A 27316-nucleotide genomic window follows, 5' to 3' on the forward strand; every position below is an offset into this window, starting at 1 on the left:
CAATAAGCCTATAATTCGTTTACAGCAGAATTAAACTTTTACAGAAAGAAAATATAATAATACAGGAAGTTAGGGCAATAGTGTCATGAAATTACCCATAATTTCACCACACTATAATTTTTATGTTTTCCATTGTGATGTTTTTTTCCCTAGGTACTTTAACAAGGTTGTATTTATATTTGTAACCTATATGCAATTTTTGTATCATGCTTTTAAAATTTAACATTAAGTAATAAATATTTTCCCATGTTGCTACACAGTTTTGGTAATTGTCATTCTCATGACTGCAGTTACACTGCATCAAGTGGGCTACCTTAATGTGTTTCTTTGTTGCTGGAAATTGCCATTGCTTCCAGTTGTGGTGATTACAATAATGCTGCAGTGAAGAGCTAACAGCTTCCTAATGATAGAAACTCACAGCTGGATTTACTGAGTTTGGCTACTTCACGTCTCTTAACGTTAGCAATTGTTTTCCAACGTGGTTGCACATAATTATATTCTGCCTCCAGTAATGCATGAGAGAGCTTGTTGCACGATGCCTTGGTCAGTATTAGGTATCATATAGTTGAGGACAGAGGGCAAAAAAATGGCACTTCCTTGGTATTCTAGTTGACATCATTGGTTGCTCGTAAATATTGACTAGTGAAAATTTTCCTCTTTTGTGAAATTTATTTGTGTCCTTTGCTCATTTGTCTATTAGGCTCTTAGTATTTTTCTCAGTATCTTTCATTAATTTGCATGAATGATTCGTTTAAGGTATTTTTCCAGATGTTCAGATGTTTTACGTTTTTATGAAGTCAGATCTGCTTTCTTTCTTTCTTTAATAAATTTGTTTATTTATTTATTGGCTACATTGGGTCTTCGTTGCTGCGCACATGCTTTCTCTTGCGGTGAGCAGGGGCTACTCTGTTGTGGTATGTGGGCTTCTCGTTGCAGTGGCTTCTCTTGTTGCAGAGCACAGACTTTAGGCGCATGGGCTTCAGTAGTTGTGGCACGTGGGCTCAATAGTTGTGGCTCACAGGCTCTAGAGCACAGGCTCAGTAGTTGTGGTGCATGGGCTTAGTTGCTGCACGGCATGTGGGATCTTCCTGACCCAGGGATTGAACCTGTGTCCCCTGCATTAGCAGGTGGGTTTTTAACCACTGCACCACCAGAGAAGCCCCCTGCTTTTTTTCTTGATGACTTATATTGCTTAGAAAGTTGTTCCCACTTCCAGAAGTGACTTTTCTATTACTATTTCAAATGTGTAAGATCCTCCTATAATTAGCATCAGATGTAATATGTGGGACTAGGTTGATTTTCTCCTGGTATTGCTAATTAGAGATGGTCTTTACAATCCTTATTTCTCTTGGATCTTTCAGCATGAGACCCCCTCTAGAGGAGATGAGTGGAATCATCCCCAAAGAATTCTCCCCTAGGCCTGGTGTGGCCGATTCATAGGCCTACATTTCTTCCTGTGTGGCTGCCACTAATACCATCTCAGAAAGGCATAGAGACGTAAAGGGTTTCTGGAGAGGTAGGGCTTATAGAGATTACAACCCTGCGTTTGTCATTTACCAGCCCTGACCTTGAGCAAGTTATTTCAACCACTCTGTGCCTTGTTTTCTTATTTGTAAAATGAGAATAATAGCAAATTTCCTGGCGGTCCAGTGGTTAGGACTCCGTGCTTCCACTGCAGGGGGCACGGGTTCAATCCCTGGTTGGGGAACCAAGATCCCGCAGGCTGTGCAGCACGGCCAAAAATGGAAAAAAAAAAGAAAAGAAAAGAAAGAAAGAAAAGAAAAGACCAGCACATAGTAAACTCTCCGTGTGCTCTGCTGCTTGGAGAATATATGACAATCAGTATGTGTAGTGCCTGAGGGATTGTGAATAATCAACAACATATTGTCATCAAGTCAACAAATATTTATTGAAGGCCTACTGTGTGCCAGTCACTCGTCTAGGTCTGGGAGGATACACTGGTGAACTGCTCTAATAGTTTGTATTGTTGGAGAGAGATTCTTTTTTTTTAAAATTTTGGCTGTGTTGGGTCTTCGTTGCAATGTGCTAGCTTTCTCTAGTTGTGCTGAGTGGGGGCTACTCCTCTTTGTGGTGCTCAGGCTTTTTTCATTGCGGTGGCTTCTCTTGTGGCGGAGCACGGGCTCTAGGTGCATGGGCTTCAGTAGTTGCGGCGTGTGGGCTCAGTAGTTGTGGCTCTTGGTCTCTAGAGTGCAGGCTCAGTAGTTGTGGCGCATGGGCTTAGTTGCTCTGCGGGATGTGGGACCTTCCTGGGCCAGGGATCGAACCTGTGTCCCCTGCATTGGCAGGTGAATTCTTAACCACGGGGCCACCAGGGAAGTCCCTTGAGGAGAGAATTTGATAATAAACATGTAGATGAATACAAATGAATAAGATGATTTCAGATAATGGTAGGTGTGTTGGGTTGAATTGTGTTCCCCCAGAAGATGTTGAAGTCCTAACCCCCAGTACCTGTGAATGTGACCTTATTTGGAAACAGAGTCTTTGCAGATGATCAAGTTAATGAAGTTATTAGGTCATTAATCCAATATGACTGGTTGTCCTTATAAAAGGGGGCAGTATGGACACAAAGATGGACATGAACAGAGGGGAAGACGTGAAGAGACACAGGGAGTAGATGGCTGTCTCCAAGCCAGGGAACACCTGAGACTCCCAGGAGCACCCATTTGAATTTTGTGGACATGAATTTAAAATAAGACCAGTCATCAGTGATCATGTTTGATTCATAAGCACCCAGGAATGAATAGTTTGTTAAATGTAGTGGTGCCCTCAGCAATTGTTCACTGATAAATAAACAAATGAGTGCATATTACATAAGACACTTGGATAAGGGAGGAGGATGGGAAAAAAGGAACGTGTATCTGTCTTCTTACAACCCTACTTGAAGAAGACAAAAGACAGTTATTTGAGATTAAAGCCATATTTCAGTAAGCACAAACATTACATTTTCAAGCTGAACTTATTAATTCTGAAAGAAATGCAGGGTAATGGCACACTTAAAATAGGATATAGTTAATTTGGAAAACCATTCCTGAAGTTAAGTTCCAGATCAGAGTTCAAAAGTTATTAGGAACAAATGTTAACAGAAAGCAGGGGTAAAAGGGGAAAACTGTTAGATGTTAATAGGAAGATGGGTAGTATGGGCTATGTTGTATGTGGTCTAGAATAACTGGAAAAGAACTTTGAGTCTGAAAATGGGGGTGATAACAATTATACAGTTTAAGAGTAACCTCTTCATGCTGAGGGTGAACAGGTAGCTTAACTGATAATGGCTATATCTAGTGCCGGCCTTGTATCCAGGCACTGTGCTAGCTCTTTTACATATATGTGATTTCCAATATTCGTAACAACCCTACAAAATTGCATACTATTTGCTGATAATTAAAATTCCATTTTACAGATGAGGGAATTGAGACTCAGCATTTCAGTAATTTTCCCAAGATATCACAGTTAGTAAGGAGCTGAGGTGGGATTTGAAGGCAGATTTCTCTGATGCCAAAGGCCATAGTCAGTCAGACTTCATTTAACTGTGTATTCCTACCATCTCCCTTCCTCTTAACACAGAGGTGTGCCCAGGATAAAATGTAAATCAGAGGGCCTGCCTTTGTACTTAATTCAGATTGTTTCCTAACAACCCTCCCAGCCCACTCCCACCCTCAGCTAAGTCTTTCAGTTTCTTCAGCCGGGACTTGCCTGGTGGTCCAGTGGTTAATACTCCACGCTTCCAGTGCAGGAGGCACAGGTTCGATCCCCGGTGGCAGGTAAGATCCCACACGCCACGCAGCTCAGCCAAATAATAATAATAATAAATAAGTAAAATAAATATAATTTTTAAAAAAAATTTCCTCAACTGGACAACCTCTTTCCTTCGCCAGGGCATTTGCCTGGACTGTACCCATACCTTTGAAGGCTCTTCCCCACACTCTTCCCAAGCTAATCCCTTTACATCCTTTAGATTTTAGCTTAATTGTCACTTCATCTGAGTGGCCTTTCTTGGCCATTTTAGCTAAAATAGACCCCTGGTATTCTCCATGTCAGCCATTTTCCCCCTAACATTTATCAAATGTTGCAATTATGTTGCCAGTTTGCTTTCTGGTGTCTTTCCCCAGTATTAAGTTCCAAGAGACCAGAGAACTTGAGTCTTGGTTACCTTTGGTTTCCCAGAACTGTGCTGTTCAGTACAGGAGCCACTAACCACACGTGGTTACTGAGTACTGCAGATGTGGTTCCTCTGAACTGAGGTGAGCAAGTAAGTGTAAAATTCATACAGGATTTCGAAGACTTGGTATGAGAAAAGAATGTACAAGATCTCAATTTTTTTATATTGATTACATGATGAAATGATATTTGGTTTAACTGGGTTAAATATATGATTAAAACTAATTTCACCTGCTTTACTTTTTAGTGTGGTTACTACAAGATTTTAACTTCCGTGACTCACATTATTTCTAGCCTCAGAGGCACTGCTGTCCCAGAGCCTAGTCCATTTTAGAACGAAATAACCAATGTTAAGAGACAGACCATGTGAGTGGGTGAGTTAAGAGTTACAGTCTCTGCCTTCCATGAGGAAAATGGATACGGCATTGCCCTAGAAGTTAGGAGACCTGAGTTCTGGTCCTGGATTTTCTGAAAACACTGTGTAGCCTCGGACAAGCACTACCCGATTCCGGGCATCAATTTGCCCATCCATTAGGCAGTTGTTCTCGGAGGTCTGGAAGTGTATGAGAATAAGTGGCTAAGTGGCAGAGAAAGAAGGGGAAGCCTGGTGCAACATAGGACTTGTCTTCTGTTAGGCTCCAGCCTAAATCAGGGCTTCGGCCACATGAGGAATCACAGACTATACGCCCCGAACCCAGCGCCGGGACCGCCGGCTTCCTCAGGCCGACGTCACTGGGGCGCGACGGCTTCGTCGGTCGGGTCCCCGCTCGAGGCGGCAGCGGCTCCGAAGTTCCCTTCGGAGAAGGCGAGTGCCGGGATAACAGAGAGGCAAACAATCTCCGAGCCTCTTGAGGCTCATATCTCACTGAACCACGCTCAGCCGCCCTCCCTCTTATTTCGCCCGCATTCAGCACAGGAGTCAGCAGATAAGAGTGTCCAGAGCCGAACCCCAGCGCGGCTGCGCGGGGCACGTGCGCATCCTCGCCGGAGTCCCGGCGATTGGCTGTGACGTAACTTCCGGCGAGAGAGGCGAAAGCCGGGAGGGCGAGCGAGAGAGGGAGCAGGCAGCAGGCACAGGCAGCAGGCGGGCAGGCGGACGGACGGCACGAAGGGAGGGAGAGAGCCGGCAGTGAGTGAGCCAGCGAGAGCGGCCGCGTCCCGACAGCAGCCGAGATTCCTCCCTCCCTCTGACCCCCTCCCCGGAGCCCACAGCGCCTCCGGTCTCCAGCGGAGCGGACACGGCCCGGCCCGGCCATGGCCTCGTTGCTGAAGGTGGATCAGGAAGTGAAGCTCAAGGTAGCGGCACCGGCCCGGGCCTCCTTACTCCTCGCTTCGATCCCCGAGCAGTCTGACCGGCTCCCCACTCCCCGTGGCGTGTTTGTCTCCCAGGGGACACCAGCTCTGAGCTTCCGCTCGGCTCAGCCCAGCCCCCCACCCTCGGCACGGCATCGGGGGAGAGGGTAATGTGGGGTGGCCTTCTGTACCGTGTCTAATAGTGGAGAGCCCGGGAAGACTTCCGCGGACACGTGGTGGACTTAGTGCTTTAGGCCAGTGACAGCTGGCAGTCCCCCAGCCCAGCAGCGTCCCCGCCTCCGGACGCTGCTCCTGCTCCTGCTCCTGCCCTTGGCATCAGGCGTGCCTCGTATCCTGGGCTAGGTTTGAATGGGGGTTGACACGTTTGTGAGCTCACACCCTCCCCCCGCCCCCCATCTACCTGTCTTTTGTCTGCTCTCAAAGTCAGACAGCTTCAGACACGGAGGGAGGGAGGGAGGGAAGACAGGCGGGTGCTGCCCTCAAGCCCCGCTTCCCTCTCCAGAGATGGAGACATGGATCCTCAAAAAAATAAAGTATTTGCAGTCTGGGGGTCTCTCAGCTTCTTATTACAATTACAAGGTGAGGGAAAGACAGTTGGATTTGGATTTCCCCATGCTGCCCATACTTCTGTTGCCAGGTACTGGCTTACTGAATTGCTTTCTTTGTTAATTTAGGTTGATTCTTTCAGGGAGCGGATCACAAGTGAGGTGAGTGAAATAAATAGAAAAATGAGTGCTGGTTAATAGTTGGGAGTTCCCCAGAGGAGAGATATCTGTAGAGACAGACCTTCTCACAGTTACTAATTCAGTTGTATTTTCCCTCATCTTTAGGCAGAAGACTTGGTGGCAAATTTTTTCCCAAAGAAATTGTTAGAACTTGATAGTTTTTTGAAGGTGAGAGACATTTTTCTTTCCCTCATATTCCTCAGTTTTTTTGGCCCTGGTCTTTCTGTCAAATGGGACAAATCATGTGTTGATTGTTTTGTTTTGTACTATAAAGCGCTCTCATTTCTTGTTCTTTAAATGAAACACTTCTTTGTTCATTTTGAAAAGACTAATGTTTTGGGCTGGGCCTCTCTCTTCCAGGAACCAATCCTAAACATCCATGACCTAACTCAGATCCACTCAGACATGAATCTCCCAGTCCCTGACCCCATTCTTCTCACCAATAGCCATGATGGACTGGACGGTGTAAGTGTCCTATATTTATTTTTGTGTTCCGGAGTAGTAAGGTTCTCTGTTCTCTATTCCCTGGTCAGTTTGAACATATACAGAGGGGACAGTGGGATTTGGATCTGGGAATGAGGATTCTTACAGACATTATGACTCCAGTACCCCCTCTTTAGATCCTGATTTTCATTTGTAGCGTGAAGTGAATATGTTAATGCTACTCTGTTAGAGTGAGTTTAAAATAGGACAAATAGCTGCAGGTTCCCTCTAGGCAAGACTTTTCTTACCTGGTTCAGTGTCTTGAGTCTTGTTTTGGAATGAACAGTTCTTGCTATGTAACTGCAGTCCTAGTCTTTATGTATCTTTAACATCTAGTCTTTATCAGTTATATATCCACTGGTGACACTGTACTGCATTATGCTTTGTCTGCATTACTGTCTCATTGATAGAACTTACAGTCCTGGAAAGCAGGAACTATCTTAATTATCTTTGTATCCCCAGCACCTAGCATTGTTCCTAGTTCCTAGCAGGTGCTAAATACGTGTTTGTTGATTGAATATTGCATTTTTTTGTGGAATCAGCGGACTTGTACATATTCCCTTAATAATCCTAACTCTGCATTCAGTAGTTCATTTTTCGTGTTGTTTATAGTATCCCGCCCCCAATTGTTTAATGTTTAAAAAAATTTATTTATTTGGCTGTGCCACGTGGCTTGTGGGATCTTAGTTCCCCAAGCAGGGATGGAACCCGGGCCTCCGGCAGTGCCAAGCCCTAACCACTGGACCACTAACCAGGGAATTCCCCCTAATTGTTTAATTTGTTATATTTCTTGAAAGGCTGGTCTTCCCAACTAGAGTTTAAGTTGCTTTGTGGCAAGAATCTTTTCTTAAAGCCTTGTATGTGCTTAGTAAATTGTGTATGAATTAATAATGTGGTCGAGGAAGGGGTTGGACTTGCTTGAAGGGAACTTATGATGGGGACGTGGGTGTCGAGCAGGCTAATTCCCGTCTTTTTGTATCCTTAGCCCACTTACAAGAAGCGAAGATTGGATGAATGTGAAGAGGCTTTCCAGGGTAAGAGCTCCCTTCACTATCCCTCACCCCAGCCCTTCCTGGCTTATAGCCCTGAGATGCAGGATGAATCTTATGTTCTCCTGGCCAGGAAGCAGGATCTGATTTTATTTCCCAGAGTTAGCATTCCCAAGTCCTCAAAGCATTGTCATTGTTTAGCACTCTAAACCTAATTTTCCAGTTAAGAGGGAGGGTTTGTCTTAGTGTGGACTGCCAAGGGAGAGAGATTGGAGATGGCTACACATCACAGATTTTCCACAGAAGTCACAGTTTCGTATCATTTTTTCCTCTTCAGTAGTAGTTGGTACATTAAGTCTATAGAAAGTGTTTTAAATTCCTTATTCTTCAGACTTTTGAGATACTTTAGACACCCATCTGTTAATCCATGCGTCTCCTTTTTTTGATTTTGTTGGGGGTGTCAAGGTTTATAGATAGTGTTGTGACAGATGAAAGGCAGAGGTCAGAGCATCACATGGTTCTGGGAAGGAAAGAAAGAAAGGGGTGGGGTGCTATGTCCTGCCCTTCTACCCTAATCATTTAACCTTCCTCACGTCCCTGCCAGGAACCAAGGTGTTTGTGATGCCCAGTGGGATGCTGAAAAGCAACCAGCAGCTGGTGGACATTATTGAAAAAGTAAAGCCTGAGATCCGGCTGCTGATCGAGAAATGCAACACGGTGAGGCAGGGGCTAGTGACCTATAGGCTGACCCCAAACAGCCTGGCTTGAACTATGCAAGGCGATGGATATGGGGCTGGAGGCGTGGAGGTGACTCGAGAATTGGCAGACTATCTTGGCTTCTGTGCTCCTGGCATCTGGCCCCAGCAACATGGATTGTATACTAAATGGCTTCAGTAGAAAAGGCTAAAGTCCTCATATGTGTATTTTGGTCCCCTCACTTTCTAGGTCAAAATGTGGGTACAACTCCTGATTCCTAGGATAGAAGATGGGAACAACTTTGGGGTATCCATTCAGGTAATGTGCTTGCATTACAAACTGGAGAGGAAGATTTGGGAGATAATCTCATCTCCTCCGCTTTTATGTTTTCCCTTTCTCTTTCTCTCTCTCTTTTTTTAAATTTTTTTAAAATTTATTGGCTGCGTTGGGTCTTTGTTGCTGTGCTTGGGCTTTCTGTAGTTGTGGAGAGCAGGGGCTGCTTTTGTTGCCACGCACAGGCTTCTCATTGCGGTGGCTTCTCTTGTTGCAGAGCACAGGCTCTAGACACATGGGCTTCAGTAGTTGTGGAGCATAGGCTCATTAGTTGTGGCTTGCGGGCTCTAGAGTGCAGGCTCAGTAGCTGTGGCACACGGGCCCAGTCACTCTGTGGCATGTGGGATCCTCCCAGACCTCGAACTCATGTCCCCTGCATTGGCAGGCGGACTCCCAACCACTGTGCTGCCTGGGAAGCCCTCCCTTTCTCTTTGGTTAGCCATGGTGTGGCTTGGAAGTGACTTTTGACTCAGTTGTTTTTTTCAGGAGGAGACAGTTGCAGAACTAAGAACTGTTGAGAGTGAAGCTGCATCTTATCTGGACCAGATTTCTAGGTAGGGCTGCTCGGCTGTGGCCCAGGAATTAGGGGCTGGTGAGGTGGCAAGCACTGCCTGGGGGCTCCTGCAGCTTCCTCCTCTTCTCTCTCTTTCCAGATATTATATTACAAGAGCCAAATTGGTTTCTAAAATAGCTAAATATCCCCATGTGGTGAGTAAGGATTTTGTGGGCCAAGGGTGGAAGTGGTAGGACAGGGAGGAGTGACTGTGCCTGGGAAGAGCCGTGTGGGGACATTCAGGCCTTGGGAACTAGCCTTTCCTCTGCCCTGCTCTCAGGAGGACTATCGCCGCACCGTGACAGAGATTGATGAGAAAGAATACATCAGCCTTCGGCTCATCATATCAGAGCTAAGGAATCAATATGTAAGTAATCTTGGTCTCTGTCCACAGTTGCTCTGGCTTCTCTTAGTTCTGACCATTTTCTTTCCACTCTGGGGGTTGCGATGAGGGGTGGAGGTAAAATAAGTGTAAAGAATTCTGCCCGTCAACTGAGTGTTGAGAGGTATGAGGTCATTGAAGGTATCTAGCTGGGTATCTCCCTTCTTTTCTACCTAGATGGGAAAGGACGCAGCATAGAATAGGGGTGAAGATGTGGGTGTTAGAGTCAGGCTTAGGTTTGGAAGCAGCCCTACCTGTAACGTGTGGCCTTGGGCACGTTTAACCTCAAACTTCAGTTTCTTCATCTGTAACACGTTAAAGGACCCAGTGCAATTCTTGGTATGTGAAGTGCTCAATAAATGTTATTTATTAGACTCTTGGGTCCAGGCTATACTCAGGTCTGCCTGGGGTATTAGAAAGGTAATAGGGCAGCCACCCTGAATTCAGATTCAAGTGAGTGAGATCCAGGTTATGTGAGTGCTTGCTTGGGGCTTTGTGGGGATGTCTTATTTTCCTAGTGAGGTAGAGGTAGAACAGTCATATGATTCCCTGATCCCTCTTCTCCCAGGTCACTCTACATGACATGATCCTGAAGAATATCGAGAAGATCAAACGGCCCCGGAGCAGCAATGCAGAGACACTGTACTGAGGCCAGGGCCAGGGCCAGGGGACTCTGTGAGTCTGGCTCAAGACCGACATTGCCTTGGTTTGTTACATGACTATCGTGATGGGGAAACTGGCTGGAAATAGTAATCACACCTCTCTCTGTTTTTAGTTAGAGTCTAATGAAACTCTCATGTAGTTCTGTGACGTGTTTACCTCTTTTTTCAGGCCTCAGGAACTCTTCTATTTCCTTCCCTAATACCCCACGCCCCCGTGTCCTAATTTCTGGAGAACTCCAGGTTTGTGCCGGGATGTTGGCACAAGAATACTTGTGTTTTCTCTCCCCGGCTCCCTGCTGTGTTTTGGGGTTTGTTTTTTCTTCCTTTTGATGATTAGTTGGTTAGCTGAGAGAACTGGAAGGAAAGTGCTAGGTGTTTCATAGGAACTGGGGCGGGATGGGGGGGACCAACTCCTCTCTTCCTGATGGAAGGTTAGTGTCCCTTGCCACTGTGGGATGTTGGATCCTCCCTGCCACAGTTGCCCTGGTGATGACTTAGGGTTTTCCATCTGCGTACATTGCACCTTGAACCTGATCCTGACAAGAAACACCTTAGACCTTCTGCCAACTCTCTCGCTGCTTCAGATGTTTTTATAACTAGGATTTTCACGTACACATGTGTGCATGATATACACACACATACACACATGGAGCACGCACATGCCTTCCTACTCTGTTACTTGATGCCCTTTCCTCCCGCCCTGCCCTGCCTCCCTCCCTCCATCCCTCTTTGTCTCACTCACACCCTCCCCCCCCCACCCCGTTTAGAAGGTGATAGATGTCTTAGTCCTCATCCACCAGGGCCCACTATCTCCTGGTATTGTAGCTTCTTGGTGCCTGAGGCTGGTGAGTTGGAGGAGAGCTGAGAGATGAGAAGCAGAGGGAGTGGGGAAGGCCCCTTCCTCTGTGACTCGGGTCCTTCTGGGCATTTTTGCAAAGGCTGGTCCTCTGAATCCTGGTTTCCTCTTCCCAGACCAGTTGTAAATTGGGGTGGAGGAGTCTGCAGCTGTGAGGCCAGATGCTGCTGCTCCTACTGGGCTTTCCCTTTGGGAAAAATGTTTTCTTATTTATAGTATTGTGCTTCCAGGGAAAGCGGTCACTTTGTGTGTGTGTGTGTGTGTGCGCCTTCACACATGCATGTACACAGTGTGTGTATGTGGAAATCTGTTGGGCAAGTCAGAACCGTAGAAGAATTGCCTCTTATCTCTCAAATCTTCCAGAGATATCACTTGTTACAGCTTTTGTGTTAACCCTCATCAAGCCCCCCTTTTTTATTTCACCACTACTGGAGAGTCTGCTAGTGACTCTCAGTGTCTGTTTCTGACTTTTGTTCTTCCCTTGTCTCTGTCTTCCAACCTCCAATCATATTTCCATCTGGTTGCATCATTTTTGCTCCCAATATGCTATAGAGGAGTTAGGATGCTGTCTTCCCATGAATAGTACTCAGTAACAAACCAATTGCATTTTAGTTGGGCAGTGCCCTTACCCACCCTCAAAACCCCTTCCAGCTCAGACCCATCCGTCCTCCCACCATGTGTTTCTCAGTTTCCCTTTTTGTTTATTGGATTGTTCCCATGCCCTTCCTCCTCACCCTACCACCCTTGGATCGTAATGTAAAATCCTCTTACCATGTGAAGAAATTATTAAAAATGCAGGTACTTTGACCTCTTTCTAAAGCCGCAGACCCTGATGCGATGCTCTGGTGGCCAGGGACATACCCACACATACGTGTGTGCACATTGGGACACCGACCTCCACGTATACCTCCAGCCACCCTGTTGGGTGTCTTTATACCAATTGAGCTGCCTCTTTTCTCTGGAATAATGGAAAGACTGAGGCTTCTGCCTACCAAGAGGCAAGGGTGGGTCCTTCATTTGTGTTCAATCTGAATTAAATGAAAGTTAGTTCTTCCCAAACCTAAGCTGCCTTTTACCCTCACAAGATCCCAGCTCCTTCCTTCCTTCCCCTGTGATACCCATGAACTGCCAGTAGAGGCTGCTCTAGTTCCATGTGTGGGGAATCACCTGGTTCAAGGCACACCCCACCCCGTCATTTTCTTTACTTTATACTAATACCTCCCTCTGAATAATGTCTTAAGTTTCTTGAGGAGATGCCAGGAACTCCTGGGTTTTGGTTTTCAAACGACTTCGAGGGTTGTCTAGGACCTTAGCTGCCTCTGAAATAAAGTTTCCTTAACTTCCACCTTGCAGATTAGCGTTCTGATATCCAGTGGTCTGGTATCCATTGTCTCTACAAAAAAAGATTTAAGGTCTTGAACAATGGAGGAACATCTGCTCTATTCTGTTTCAGAGATCAGTACCTGTAGCTGACAGTTTTCGAGTGCCTACCCCGTGTCTGCTCTATTCTGTTTCAGAGATCAGTACCGGTAGCTGACAATTTTTGAGTGCCTACCCTGTGTCAGGCTCTGTTAAGCACTTTACTTGCGTGATCACATTTACTCTCCATGAATCTCTAGGGTAGTTTTATCCCTTCTTTATAGGTGAGGACACTGAGACTCATGATAAGTAACTCCCCTGAGGTCATTCAGCTGAGGGGCCTGCGATTGGTGTATAGATCCGACTGCTACGCCCAGGCCTTCACCACGCCTTTCTTACCGACTAGGTGGAAGAGGCCTGAGACTACAGATCAAGGGCTTGGCCTTAGGCATCTGGCAGAACACAGTGCTTACTGCTGAACTGGGCAGCGGATCCTGGAAATACTGGGGGGTAGTGGCTGCCAGGAGGTAGGAAAGTGGACTTGATTGGGCATCTGAGATTTACATTCTCCCTCAGACCCATTCTGGGTGGAAGGTGGAGAGTTTAATGCATATACAGATGCCCTCTAATCTGGTCTAAGTGATGGATGTCGGTAGTAGGTACTGACCTTGCTGCTGGGAGGGAGTTCAGGGATGGGGGGGGGCTGTGCACGTGGAAGTAGTACCTTGAGCCAAACCACAGAACAGAAAATTGGAGCAGAATTATATAAATCAAGGTCAGAAATTTCCCGTCCAACCCACAGGGTGGAGTTTTCGCTATTCCTATCCATCCTACTGAATATAAACCCTGATTTGATGTCAGTAACTAGAAGGAGCAGCTGGTGGGACTCTCACTTCAGCTCAGCATTCGCCATGAACTTCAAGGTAGTCCTCGTGTTCCTGGCACTGTCCCTCATTACCATCTTTGCCCTGGCCTATGTCCTGCTGACCAGCCAAGGTGGCTCCAGCCAGCCTCCCCGCTGCCCCTCTGTATCCTACAGGGCCCAGCCCTGGACACACCCTGGCCAGAGCCAGCTGTTTGCAGACCTGAGCCGAGAAGAGCTGACGGCTGTGATGAGCTTCCTGACCCAGCAGCTGGGCCCACGCCTGGTGGATGCAGCCCAGGCCCAACCCTCAGACAACTGCGTCTTCTCAGTGGAGCTGCAGCCGCCCCCCAAGGCTGCAGCCCTGGCCCACCTGGACAGGGGGCGCCCCCCGCCTGCCCGGGAGGCACTGGCCATCGTCTTCTTTGGCGGACAGCCCCAGCCCAACGTGACTGAGCTGGTGGTGGGGCCGCTGCCGCACCCCTCCTACATGCGGGATGTGACTGTGGAGCGTCACGGGGGCCCCCTGCCCTATCACCGACGCCCCGTGCTGGGAACTGAGTCTGCCCAGATGTGGAAGCACTTGAAAGAGGTGGAGCTCCCCAAGGCACCCGTCTTCCTGGCTTCTGTCTTCAGCTACAATGGCTCCACCTTGGCAGCTCTGCACGCCACCCCTCGTGGCTTGCGCTCAGGGGACCGTGCTACCTGGATGGCCCTCTACCATAACATCTCAGGTGTTGGGATTTTTCTTCACCCCGTGGGGCTCGAGCTACTGCTGGACCACAGGGCCCTGGACCCTGCCCACTGGGCTGTCCAGCAGGTCTTCTACCTTGGGCACTACTATGCAGACTTGGGTCAGTTGGAATGGGAGTTTAAGGCTGGCCGGCTGGAAGTGGTTAGAGTTCCTCTACCCCGGCCAGATGGGGCCTCATCCCTGCGTTCCCGGGTCTCCCCAGGTCCTCTTCCCCCTCTTCAGTTCTCACCTCAGGGCTCCCGATACAGTGTACAGGGGAACCTGGTGGCATCCTCCCTCTGGACGTTTACCTTTGGCCATGGGGTGTTCAGTGGCATGAGGATCTTTGATGTCCGGTTCAAGGGTGAGCGAGTGGCCTATGAAGTGAGTGTCCAGGAGTGCGTGTCTGTCTATGGTGCCGACTCACCCAAGACGATGATGACCCGATACCTGGACAGCAGCTATGGACTTGGCCGTCACAGCCGGGGCTTGGTGCGGGGAGTGGACTGCCCGTATCAGTCTACCATGGTGGACATCCACGTGTTAGTGGGCAGAGGGGCAGTGCAGCTGCTCCCGGGGGCTGTGTGTGTGTTTGAGGAGGCCCAGGGGCTACCCCTCCGAAGGCACCACAATCACCTCCAGAGTCATTTCTATGGTGGTTTGGCTGGCTCGGCCCTTGTAGTCAGGTCTGTGTCCTCTGTAGGCAACTATGACTACATTTGGGACTTTGTATTGCACCCAAATGGGGCACTTGAAGGGCGGGTCCATGCCACGGGCTACATCAACACAGCTTTCCTGAGCCGGGGAGAGGAGAGCCTCCTCTTTGGGAACCGCGTGGGGGAACAAGTGCTGGGGGCGGTGCACACACATGCCTTCCACTTCAAGCTGGACCTGGATGTGGCAGGTGAGTGCCCAGGGGATGAGCATTGAGAGTTGGGGTGGGCCAGAGAGAAGGGAGACCCCTGCGTCAAGCCAGAAAAGGCAAGAGGGTGGCTTTCCAGCACCACGGTTTATCGTGGCAACAGCAGGGACTAATCTTGAGTATTCCGCTGCAGTCAGCCTAGGTACTGGGCTTACTGGGTATTTGGCAAATGGTAGAGAGCGTTCCCCTGCCCAGCCCCTCTGACCTGTTGCAGTTGTGAAACTACGTGTAATGGCTGTGCTGTGCTAGCTGGCTCCCTTTGCCTGTCTGTGGGTGGTGAACTTGCCCCGTCTGAGGCTTGATGTTGCTGGAGTTGGGGCTCTGAGTTCTTCCTCATGCTGAGAGTCAGTGGAGGTGAGGAAAGCAGGGGCCTGAGCAGGGATAGGAAGCAGTCTGTCTAAGGAGCTTCTCGGGGTGGAGGTGGTCCTGGGTAGCACCTGAAGGAGGGAGGTGCTAGCTGGGGGCTGCTCCATAGGACTTCGGATGACGGGATATAGGATAGGGGCCCCGTCCGCCTCCTGGGGAGGGCCATCCCATGCCTGCCAGCACGTGTCATCACAGTGGGCTCTCCGGTGGCGTGACAGTGACAGGCATGCAGTAGGCTTGCTGCAAGTATGGGCAGGGATCTCTCAAGTAGGGCTCTGAGCACAGCGGGGACTTAATGCTCCTGACAGGTTTTTGTCCAGGACAGAAGACAATTAACTTCTCACATTAAGACTACTAGGCCCAGAAAGAAAATCAGGAATCCATTAGTCCCTCTCCATTTTACAGTTTGGGAAACTAAGGAGGGTGGGGGGAAACGGGTCAGGAAGTGGCCGCCTAAATATGATGCACTGTAACTCAGCATATTTCTTGTGAAACATTTTCATATTCTCTTGAGTATAAGGATGGCGTGTGTGTGTGTGTGTGTGTGTGTGTGCGTGTGTGTGTGTGCGTGTGTGTGTGCGTGTGTGTGTGTGTGTGCGTGTGCGTGTGTGTGTGTGTGTGTGTGTGTGTGTGTGTGGTGTCGGGGTGGAGGGGAGGGAGAGCTAAGAAAATAGCATGATTGAAATGCTGTTTTCAGTCGTGCATTTTAAGTAGATTATTCTTTGATATATTTGGAATATGACTTTTCTGATTTGAAGTTTTCTTTCCAGCATTTTGGCATTAAAGAGCCTTGTCTTAGGACATAAAATCAGATAACATTTATTGGATCCCTAGAGCGTGCAGCACAGGCTGGCGCTGTGGGCCAGAGAGGCTGTCAGGCCCGGGCACACAGGACAGCCGGCGGTAGGGGCACTGGCTTCAGGAGAGCTCCCTGTGTGCCTGCAGCTTCCTGTGAGTCACGCTGAAAGGAACTAATGGTCTCAACCTACAGAAAGAGTATAAGTGTTCCTGGACTCTCCCAGACAATTTAAAGATATAAATCCACTTACTTGTAAAAAAGACAAAGTGGTCCCTACCACGTTGAGGAAAAAAGCAGAGTCTCAGAGCCAGGAGGAGTACGCAGGGCACCACGGAAGGGGATTGGGTTTTTCCAGCCAGCGTCTCCAAGACAAATATCCCTTTCATAGTTAGAAGAACGTTATTAGCCACCTGCGTGTGCTTTTCCATTTATAGAGCTCAGCCACAGAACAACTTTTATTGTGCCCAGTGTGGAGATTCACAAAATGAGAATCAGAGAAGCAAATAATTGGTCCAGGGTCTCCTGGGTAAACCAATGCCAGTAGAACTCTCTGCATTGTCCAGTGTGTTAGCCACTGGCCACGTGTAGCTGTGGAGCACTTGGAATGTAGCTAGCTTGACTGAGGAACTGAATTTTTAAATTAAAAGAGCCGCTTGTGACCAGTGGTAACTGTGTCGGACAGGGCAGGTTCTAAGAAGACAGGCTAGCCCTCAGTCCAGACCTGGCTCCCAGCACAGAGTGCTCTCTGACAAGCTCTGCTGCCCTTTGTGAGGCCAGTGCAGTGGGCATCACGGGGAAGACAAGGGACCTGTCTCACCTGGTGTGGAACTCCTTTCCCTCCCCTCACCCTGGCAGGGCTGAAAAACTGGGTGGTAGCTGAAGACGTGGTGTTTAAACCTGTGGCAGCCCCTTGGAGTCCGGAGCACCAACTGCAACGCCCACAGCTGACTCGGCAGGTCCTGGGAAGGGAGGACCTGACAGCTTTTTTTTGGGGGAGTCCCCTTCCCCGCTACCTGTACCTGGCTAGCAACCAGACTAATGCCTGGGGTCACCAGCGCGGGTACCGAATCCAGATCCACAGCCCTCTCGGCATACACATGCCCCTGGACAGCGACATGGAGAGGGCCCTCAGCTGGGGGAGGTGAGGAGGGCCCTGGGCACTGGGTGGCAGGGAAGGACAGGTCCCCTTCCCATCCCGGCTCTTAAAGACCCCACCTCACTACCCTTGGTTGACCATTCACCCCTGGACCTCCTCTCAGATCCAACTAGATGTGGCATGGGAAATGGTCTCATGCAGAATCTGATCCAAAGGATTTCTGGGCTGGTAAAGGACCTTGACATTTTCTGACACCACCTTCCTGAAACATCAGATACCAGCTTGTGGTGACCCGCAGGAAGGAGGAGGAGTCACAGAGCAGCAGCATCTATTACCAGAATGACATCTGGACACCCACTATGGCCTTTGCTGACTTCATCAACAATGAGACCCTCTTAGGAGAGGTTGGTAGCCCTAGGGGCAGAGGAGAGGGGCTCCCCTAAGCCTGGTATCTTGGCCGCCCGGCCCCTGGCTGTAGGGTGGAGGGAATGGTAGGTTTCCGGTTCTTAGATTAGGGACCAGGGAGTTCCCTGATGACCAACATGGGTCATCCCTCCTGGGGTGAGATTAGCCCTGGGACCACCCTACAGCTTCTCAACGTGGATCACCACGCCTGTTATTTTGGCCTGGGGCTGGGCAGAGGTGGAAGCAGGGCCGAGACTGGAGATTGGGGATTGTGGCTGAGGGTTGGTTCTCTGGGTCTCGCCTCCAAAGTCTCCAGCTCCTCCTCTTCCTGCAGGACCTGGTGGCTTGGGTTACAGCCAGCTTCCTGCACATCCCCCATGCTGAGGATGTCCCCAACACAGTGACGCTGGGGAACAGAGTTGGCTTCTTGCTCCGACCCTATAACTTCTTTGATGAGGACCCCTCCATCTTCTCCCCTGGCAGCGTCTACTTTGAAAAGGGCCAGGATGCTGGGCTCTGCAGTGTCAATCATGTGGCCTGCATCCCCCACCTGGCGGCCTGTGTCCCAGACCTACCCGCTTTCTCTTACCCAGACCTGTAGCCCTGAGTGTGTGGTAGGACATGGGCAGGGTGGGGGGTGCTGAGACATGTACCTTCTTCTCTGTTCCCACTTCCTGCTCCCCTGACACTGGACCCTTGGGAAACAGCCTCCTATCACATAAACCCCCATAAATCCTTTTGGTTAATTCATATTTCCAGTTCATTTTTTTTAAATGATGGATTTATGCAAATGATGTTGTTATTAAAATGTTCAAGCAAAAACACCACAAATCCTACCACTCAAACAGCTAGTATTCACATTTGGTGAATGTGGTACTAGACATTTCTTTATGCATGTGCATTGAAATGGAAGAATAGATAGAATTTTGTAAAAACGGATGGTGTGTGTAATTTATAATAAAAAGTATTACAAGACTTTTACTTGAATTTCCTCTCTTTGACTTTTGAAGTATCTAGAATCCCCCAGAGAATATTAAGGACTCTGGCTAAGGAAATTAGCCATGGAGCAGAGGGGGAAAGGGAGACAGACCTGGCCAGGAAATGCTGTTGGGAAGCTGAAGGAATGGGGGTGGGGTTTTTTTGGAAGGAGGACAATAGTTCCAAGTTGCAGGAAAGGGAACATCTGGCCCTGGGAAAGTGGGGGGCTGGGGAAAGACGTGGGGTGGAGGGGAAAGAGGGGCTGCCTTCTCCCCAGCATTTCTGTGCTTTTCAGAGCGTTTCTGTGCTCAGGCTGGTCAGCTGCATTATTTTGAAATCCCCACCACCCCTTCCCTCTACCCCAGCGCTCCCCTGTTCCAACCCTGACCCAGATGGCAGGATCTGAGCTGGAGCCTGGAACACAAAGCCATGTAAGGTCTGTGGAAATCGCTGCTGCCCGGCCTCAGGCCCGCCCCACAACCCCAATCTGCCCCGCCCCACTCCCCAGCCTTCCCATGCTCTTCCCACCCTCAGTCTCCTTTGCGTCGGAATACTGAGAACCTCAGCCAGAGTCCAGGACCTGCCAAGGGCCAAAAGAGACCCTCTTCCGCTGGCCTGAGAATACAAGTCTCCACTGCACTCCACAAGCCTTCAATCCTCTGTCTCTATGTTTACGGGACAATGAACCAGAAGACCATCCTGGTGCTCCTTGCTCTGGCTGTCATCACCATCTTTGCCCTGGTGTGTGTCTTACTAGCTGGCAGGGGGGGAGATGGGGGTGAACCCAGTCTGCCTCCCCACTGCCCCTCCGGATCTCCCAGTGCCCAGCCCGGGACACACCCTGGCCAGAGCCAGCTGTTTGCAGACCTGAGCCGAGAAGAGCTGACGGCTGTGATGAGCTTCCTGACCCAGCAGCTGGGCCCACGCCTGGTGGATGCAGCCCAGGCCCAACCCTCAGACAACTGCGTCTTCTCAGTGGAGCTGCAGCCGCCCCCCAAGGCTGCAGCCCTGGCCCACCTGGACAGGGGGCGCCCCCCGCCTGCCCGGGAGGCACTGGCCATCGTCTTCTTTGGCGGACAGCCCCAGCCCAACGTGACTGAGCTGGTGGTGGGGCCGCTGCCGCACCCCTCCTACATGCGGGATGTGACTGTGGAGCGTCACGGGGGCCCCCTGCCCTATCACCGACGCCCCGTGCTCATGCGAGAGTACCGGGACATCGACCAGATGATCTTCAACAGAGAGCTGCCCCAGGCTGCTGGTCTCCTCCACCACTGCTGCTTCTACAAGCACCAAAGAGGGAACTTGGTGGCAATGACCACAGCCCCCCGTGGCTTGCAATCAGGGGACAGGGCCACCTGGTTTGGCCTCTACTACAACATCTCAGGGGCTGGGTATTACCCGCACCCTGTGGGCTTGGAACTCCTGGTAGACCACAAGGCTCTGGACCCTGCCCAGTGGATAATCCAGAAGGTGTTCTTTCAAGGCCGCTACTATGAGAGTCTGGCCCAGCTGGAGGAGCAGTTTGAGGCCCACCTGGTGAATGTGGTGGTGGTCCCATACAATGGCACAGGTGGGTTCTGGTCCCTGAAGTCCCACGTGCCGCCGGGTCTGGCTCCCCCCATGCAGTTCCATCCCCAGGGCCCTCGCTTCAGTGTCCAGGGGAGTCAAGTGGCCTCTTCATTGTGGACTTTCTCCTTTGGCCTCGGAGCTTTCACTGGTCCAAGGGTCTTTGACATCCGCTTCCAGGGAGAACGGCTGGCTTACGAGATCAGCCTCCAAGAGGCCTTGGCTGTCTATGGTGGAAATTCCCCAGCAGCAATGCTGACCCGCTATATGGACGGCAGCTTTGGCATGGGCAAGTACTCCACGCCCCTGACCCGTGGGGTGGACTGCCCCTATCTGGCCACCTACGTGGACTGGCACTTCCTTTTGGAGTCCCAAGCCCCCAAGACACTACGCGATGCCTTTTGCGTGTTTGAGCAGAACCAGGGCCTGCCCCTGAGGCGACACCACTCAGATTTTTATTCCTACTATTTTGGGGGCCTTGTGAATACAGTGCTGGTCTTCAGGTCTGTATCGACCTTGCTCAACTATGACTATGTATGGGATATGGTCTTCCACCCCAATGGGGCCATTGAAGTCAAATTCCATGCCACGGGCTACATCAGCTCAGCGTTCCTCTTTGGTGCTGCCCGAAGATTTGGAAACCAGGTTGGGGAGCACACGCTGGGCACCATCCACACCCACAGTGCCCACTACAAGGTGGATCTGGATGTGGGAGGTAAGACACCCTTGTGAAGGCAAGGATTCCGGCCAGGGGGCTGAAGGGTTGTCTCTATTTTGCCTTGGGTTTGATGAGGCCTTCCAGGTAAGGAAGATCTCAGCATAAATACACAGTGTTGGAGTTTCATGCTTCCTCTTTTGCTGGATGGGAGAGAGTTGTCTGCTGAACTTTACTGAGAGCTTAGCTCACGGGCTGGGTGCAGAGCTGCCACCCTCCCTCCACATGACCTCCGCAGAAAATCTTGGGAAACGGCTAAGCTCAGAGAAGAGGCAGCGTCCAGTCTAAGGGTCCCCTTTGCCCTCTTCCCTCCCTGGCACTTACATGGGCCCCACTTCAGCGAGGCAGACGTTACTTCTTCAGCTCATCTGTGTCTGGCCTGCCATGCTGGTGTTGGGGAGGATCTGTCCACATCTTGCCAAGTCCTTGGCACCTGCAGGCCAGTCATGGAACACCCCTGGGGTGTACCTTTCCTTGGGAGGTGGACCCTCCTCCTCCCTGAGTTTCCATCTCTGGGCACAATACATTTGAGTGTGAGGGGTAGAGTGGAGGCTCTGGAATATTCCAGATAGTTCCTGGGGTTGGTGGTCACAGATTGCCAAGGCTACACGATGCCTCAGAGTCCTGGTCGTGTGTTCACCATGCTGAGTTCCTCACCAGATTTTCTTCTGTTCTGCCTCTGAAATACCTCCAAACCCTCACCTTGCCCTGCTGGGCCCCTGTGGGTACCAGTCCTTTCTCTGCTACTTCATTCCTCTTCCTCTCAGATCCACGGTTCACCCTGCATCCAGAGGGACCCACCAGCCCTCACACATCCCCATCGCCTATAGGATGCCATCCACAGAAGGCCCTACAAGGTCCTTCCCTTCAGAGGGCAGCTCCTGCCTGCCTTTCACAGTCTTCCCTGTGCTGCTTAAGCCACACCCACACCCTCCCTGTCCTTGGACACGCACACCACACATGACGGTCATGCTTCTTTGCTCTTGCTCCTGTTTTGGCCCTGCCTAGAAGGCGCTGCCATGTCATCTATGCTGGTGACATGCTCTAAGGCCAGGCTGAAAAAAATGGCCAGGCAAGGCCTCTATTCCTGCCTGTACCTGTGTTCCTCTAACCTTCAATCTTGAACGTGCTCCTCCCACACTGCAGACCCCTCAGGGCTTGGCCTCTCTGGGGCTTGTGTGAGAGCAGGAGGGTAAGGCCGTCGTTTCATTCATCAGTGTGTCCCCAGCGCTGAGCACAGACCTCTCCACTAATGAGGGTGAAGGGCTGAAGGAATGAAATCCTTGAGATGTTTCTCAGGTCAACAGCTTTGGCTGAAAGACTGGGGACATCTTGGGGAGATGGGAGGGCAGCAGGGGGCACGCTCAGTCTGGTCTTCTCTTTAGCCCCTACTCTGAAGCCAGGTGGGGGCAGAGTCCAGAGGGGGTGGGGCTGCTGCCTGATCAGCCCGCCCCCCACCCCCACTCCACCCCTCCCCCCACTCCCACTCCTCCCCTGCAGGACTGGAGAACTGGGTCTGGGCTGAGGACATGGCCTTTGTCCCCGCGGCGGTACCCTGGAGCCCCGAGCACCAGATACAGAGGCTGCAGGTGACCCGGAAGCTGCTGGAGACAGAGGAGCAGGCCGCCTTCCCCCTGGGAGGTCCCTCCCCTCGCTACCTGTACCTGGCCAGCAACCACAGCAACAAGTGGGGGCACCCTCGGGGCTACCGCATCCAGACGGTCAGCTTTGCTGGGGAGCCCCTGCCCCAGGACAGCTCCATGGAGAGAGCCCTAAGCTGGGCCAGGTGGGTGGTTGGTGTGATGTGGTGTGGTGGCTATGTGTTTGTGGCGGGGATGAGAGTGAGAAGGGAGTGTTGGGAGGGGCAATTGGGAAGTCAGTTCAAATTGTACAGGAGGTGAGGTCAGAGCTCAGAAAGGGTTTGCTGGTTATCCAAAGCCCCATGGTGGATACATGGCCCCCTTGGAATGCTAAAGCCCAGGCGGGAAAAGTCTTTTCACTTTGGAGGGTCCATGCTGAGAAATGGCAAGGGATGAACAGGAGGACACGGAAAGATGTTGGGCCACCCACTGGAGCGGTGTCAGGGGGACAGTGTGAATGCGATGGGAAAGCTGGGGTCCATGGGCTTGGCTCCCTTCCGTGAGGACTAGGCAGCGGGGTGGGCTCAGAGACTGTGGAGGCCTGACCAGAGCATCTCTAGGTACCAGCTGGCCGTGACCCAGCGGAAGGAGGCGGAGCCCCGAAGCACCAGCATCTTCAATCAGAATGACCCCTGGACCCCCACCGTGGACTTCTCAGACTTCATCAACAATGAGACCATAGCTGGGAAGGTCAGCAGACTGTGGGAGGATGAGGAAGGGGTATGGGACACAGAGATGAGCCCCACCTTCTCTTGGCGTGTCCCTGAAAACCATCGGATCCCCTCGAGGGCAGAGCTGACTCCTGCCTTCTGTGCTTTTGTGGATCTGATGATTGCCTGTTGAAGGCATCCTCCCAAGCTGGGAGTTCTTTGGCAGGCAGTGGCTGAGGCTCCAGCCTATCCTCAAGACTCTACAGTTCTCTCAGTCTCAGCTTTCTGGACTGAGTCCTTTAAGGGTCCCGGGACCCAGGAAGGCTGGAGCGACCAGGGAGGACCGCATCTCTTACATCTAAAGCATCTCTGTTCCTGGCTTGACCGCTAAGGTTTAATTTCGCAATGTTGGCCTTTTCTGCCTGCCAAACCCTGATCTTCCCTCCCCCATCCTCCCTCTGTCCAGAGTTTGGGAACTCTGGTAGAGTCAGGGGAGAGGAGCTGAAGTAGCCTGTGGGTGTCATCATTCCTCTGGGGGTGTGTAGGCTGATGGCAATGTGATGGGGAATGTCAGAGAGGGAAGGTGCAGGCTGGGACGGGAGGGCAGGTGTTTCTCCCAATCTGAAATTGACTGTTTATGCATTGAGTTCTGGACCAGGAGGAAAAATGTTTAACGTCCTAAAATCCTCTTGAGCAAAGGTGGGCTGCCGCGGTGAATCCTCCCATGTAAAGCCACTTAGCAAAGCCAGGCCTCAGGATCCTCTTTCTTCACCCCCACTAGGACTTGGTGGCCTGGGTGACAGCCGGTTTCCTGCACATCCCACATGCAGAGGACATTCCCAACACAGTGACTGTGGCGAATGGCGTGGGCTTCTTCCTCCGACCATACAACTTCTTTGACCAGGACCCCTCCATCGATTCTGCTGACTCCATCTACTTCCGGGAGGGCCAGGATGCTGGGGCCTGTGAGGTCAACCCCCTGGCTTGCCTCCCCCAGGCTGCAGCCTGTGCCCCTGACCTCCCTGCCTTCTCCCACGCGGGCTTCTCCCACAACTAGGTGGTTCCTGGGATGGGGAATGTTCGGGACCCCAGGGCCAGGGAGTGTGCGGATGGGAGGTGTTGGGCACTGGGCGGGGCACCCTGTGCCCTCTTCTCCCTCCTCACATCCCTGGGGTCCTCTCTCTCCCGTCATCCTCCCTTGCCTCCCCCTTCCCTGCTGGGAGCATCCTGTGTCTGTGGTGCCTGACGTGGGGGGTTCTCAACGCTGTTGACCCCAGACCTGCTGAGTTCCTGTCACGAGAAGAAAGGAATGGCCAGCCAGGACCTTGGAGTCGTGGTTAAACCTTTCCAGAAGACTCCTGTTTTTGTTTTTGGTCTTTTCTGTTTGTTTTCTTTTCTTTTTGCTTTCTGGCTTTCCCATATCTTCTTAGGCCATCCCAGGTATCTCCTGGCACTCCTCAGTCCTCACTTGGGAGGTGAGGATGGGGCTCTGCTGTGGGGATAGCCGCCTGGAGGTCCCGGGGCAGGGTTCCTGCCAGGCCTATGCATCCAGGAATCAAGCCAGAAGGGGCTCTTTGGCCCATGTTTCCTCTCATCCTAGTCCTCCTCCCCTCTCTCCTCCTTCTGGCCTAGGCGCCTCCTGTTCCTTACCTGTTCTTTTATCCTGGGATTTTCCTCCCAGCCGCGGGGGATGTTGCTCAGCCCTCATTTCTCCCCTCTGGTCTCCTCTCCTGGCTGTAGGCCTGTGGAAGTCTCAAAATGCAATGGACATCTAGTTTGAGAGGACAGTCCTCGTCTGTGTCCCTGGGTCTTGGAGCTGCCCCTCCCCCGAGTCCTGGCACGGGGTGTGTTTTCCCACAGTTCTTTCTGCCTATTTGTATAGGCCTGCCTTGCATTCTCTGGCTAGGATGGTCACGGAGACAGCAGCGGTTCAAGTCAGCACTTTAGGTGGCCCTGTGGGTGCGGTGGTAATGAGGCGTGGTCATTTTGTGCCAGGTCTGTGTGTGACCAGTGCCCTCTGTCCTCTGGGGCAGCCCACGTGGGAGGCTGGGTGGGCACCGAGGCTGAGAGGCAGGAAGACCAGGGACTCCAGCCCTGGGGCCAGGGGCTGTCCAATCTCCTACGAGCATGCAAATGAGCCAAAGCCTCTGGGGGTGGAGCCTCCCCGTCAGGCTGTCCCTGTGGAAGGATGGGTGGGGGCTGTCTGGGTTTGGGGGGGGGGGGTCCCTGTACAAATAGTCAGAGATGGGCAGCAGCAGAACCATCGTCCCTTGAAGATTGCTTAAATAAATTCGGATACAGCCTTACAAAGCAATACTATACAGCTGGTCACAGAAGTGCTACAGGGCACTTCCCTTTGTGTTTGACAGGGGAGGGTGAGATAAACACATATTTTCATGTCTTCTACATGTATATTCAACGGACATGGGTAACACTGGTTGCCCCTTTGTACAGTTTGAATTTTGAACCATGCGACTGTATTACCTATTCTTTTTTTATTATTCAAATAATAAATGGGCCCAAACAACACCTGGCTTCTTTGTTTACAGTGACTGGTCTTGCACGAAGGGGTAGGGTGGGGAGGCTAGAGTGAGTTAAGACCTGGGCCCAGGGACTCAATTTTCTCAAGTATTAGAGACCTAGAAAAATGGGTGTGGCCTCTGGTAACTGCTTTGCCTCCTCTTGCGTGTACATGTCCAAGGAAAATGTTCCACCTCAGTCAGTCTCTCTTTTGCTCTCTCTCTTTCCCTCTCCCTGTCTCTCTCTCTTAGAAGAGGGGACGATGAGAAAGCAATGCAGGGCGGGGGGGGCGACGGGGAAGGGGTGGCGTCTGCCTGCTGGAAGCCCAGGCCTGGCAAGAAAGTGAAGTGCAGGAAACAGATTTCAGATGGTGCTCTGCTTCTGACCACAGGGAGATCATGTCCAGGGAGCACGGACAGCACAGAAGCTTCTGCCACCTGCTGTCCTGAGCCAAGCCCAGGTTCACGTCGGGGTCAGTGGAACAGTGGATGCAGACAAGTCAGTGAGCTGGCATGAAACTAGCTTCCCAAGAACAGGGAGAAAGACTTCAGTCAGGAGAGAGGGCCAGGGATGGCTGGGTGAATTTATACCACAGGCTGGGGTGGAAGCCAGAGTGACAGAGGACAGAGAGACATTGAGGATGAGGACAGACTGAAGCCTGAGACTGAGGAGGAAAAGGGGGGTCCTGGCCACCGTGGCTCTGATGCTGAGTGGATGCCTCTACGTTCTCTGACCTGAGGAGCTGAAGTTCTCCACTCCACGCTCATGACTGTGTCTCCACCTCTTTCTGGCGCCTGCTGATGGTCAGTTGCACAACAGTCAGTGTTGGAGGGAAAAGGGATGAAGGAATGCTGGTGTCCACCCTCCTCCCATCCTGGTTTTTTTATATATAAATTTATTTATTTTTATTTATTTTATTTATTGGCTGTGTTAGGTCTTTGTGTTATTGGCTGTGCGCGGGCGTTGTCTAGTTGCGGAGAGCGGGGCTAGTCTTCTTGCAGTGCACAGGCTTCTCATTGCTGTGGTTTCTCTTGCTGCGGAACACGGGCTCTAGGTGCGCCGGCTTCAGTAGTTGTGCCACGCGGGCTCAATAGTTGTGGCTCACAGCCTCAATCGTTGTGGTCGCGGACTCTAGAGCACAGGCTCAGTAGTTGTGGCGCATGGGCTTAGTTGCTTCTCGGCATGTGGGATCTTCCCGGACCAGGGCTCCAACCTGAGTCCCCTGCGTTGGCAGGCGGATTCTTAACCATTGCGTCACCAGGGAAGCCCGCCCAACCTGTTTTAAGAACTTGAAACTCATTGCCTTGAAACCCATCTCCAGACCAAGAGCATGCATGTTTGCAAGCACGTGGGTGTGTGTGAATGTGTGAATGCTCGCTCAGAAGCTTTGATCTAAAAAACGGATTGTGGTGGTGTCTCTCTACGGGGATGACACCCCTGGCCCAGGCCTCAGTGGACATGTCGATCGTGGGCTCATCAGCCCAGCTGGGGCCAGGAGGGCTTCAAGGTGGGCCTCCAGCCCCCACCCTACCCACT

The 27316-nt window shown here is 51.1% G+C and overlaps 3 protein-coding genes across 5 annotated transcripts; all 3 read left to right on the top strand.

Moving 5' to 3' along the window:
- Positions 1 to 5185: 5185 nt before the first annotated feature.
- PSME3 (proteasome activator subunit 3) lies at positions 5186 to 10452 on the top strand. The gene is made up of 11 exons (XM_057715884.1): positions 5186 to 5472; positions 6165 to 6197; positions 6321 to 6383; positions 6576 to 6680; positions 7684 to 7732; positions 8292 to 8404; positions 8633 to 8701; positions 9203 to 9270; positions 9370 to 9424; positions 9550 to 9636; positions 10220 to 10452. The coding sequence occupies exons 1-11, from the start codon at positions 5431 to 5433 to the stop codon at positions 10298 to 10300; spliced, it is 765 nt and encodes a 254-aa protein (XP_057571867.1). The 5' UTR covers positions 5186 to 5430; the 3' UTR covers positions 10301 to 10452.
- Positions 10453 to 10590: 138 nt separating this feature from the next.
- On the top strand, positions 10591 to 18696 carry AOC2 (amine oxidase copper containing 2). 3 transcript variants are annotated; one of them, XM_057715883.1, is made up of 5 exons: positions 10591 to 13451; positions 13568 to 15027; positions 17066 to 17351; positions 17581 to 17710; positions 18046 to 18644. In XM_057715883.1, the coding sequence occupies exons 2-5, from the start codon at positions 13641 to 13643 to the stop codon at positions 18310 to 18312; spliced, it is 2070 nt and encodes a 689-aa protein (XP_057571866.1). In that variant the 5' UTR covers positions 10591 to 13451; positions 13568 to 13640; the 3' UTR covers positions 18313 to 18644. The 3 variants fall into 3 exon arrangements, with proteins under 3 accessions (XP_057571866.1, XP_057571864.1, XP_057571865.1); XM_057715881.1 differs by having other exon boundaries at positions 10591 to 15027; positions 18046 to 18696; XM_057715882.1 differs by lacking the exon at positions 18046 to 18644 and having other exon boundaries at positions 10591 to 15027; positions 17470 to 17689.
- A 515-nt stretch (positions 18697 to 19211) lies between these two features.
- Positions 19212 to 25787, top strand: AOC3 (amine oxidase copper containing 3). The gene is made up of 4 exons (XM_057716902.1): positions 19212 to 20970; positions 22471 to 22756; positions 23171 to 23300; positions 24042 to 25787. The coding sequence occupies exons 1-4, from the start codon at positions 19371 to 19373 to the stop codon at positions 24315 to 24317; spliced, it is 2292 nt and encodes a 763-aa protein (XP_057572885.1). The 5' UTR covers positions 19212 to 19370; the 3' UTR covers positions 24318 to 25787.
- Positions 25788 to 27316: the final 1529 nt, after the last annotated feature.

The sequence above is a fragment of the Hippopotamus amphibius genome, chromosome 17 (assembly GCF_030028045.1).
Source record: "Hippopotamus amphibius kiboko isolate mHipAmp2 chromosome 17, mHipAmp2.hap2, whole genome shotgun sequence".
NCBI lineage: Eukaryota > Metazoa > Chordata > Mammalia > Artiodactyla > Hippopotamidae > Hippopotamus > Hippopotamus amphibius.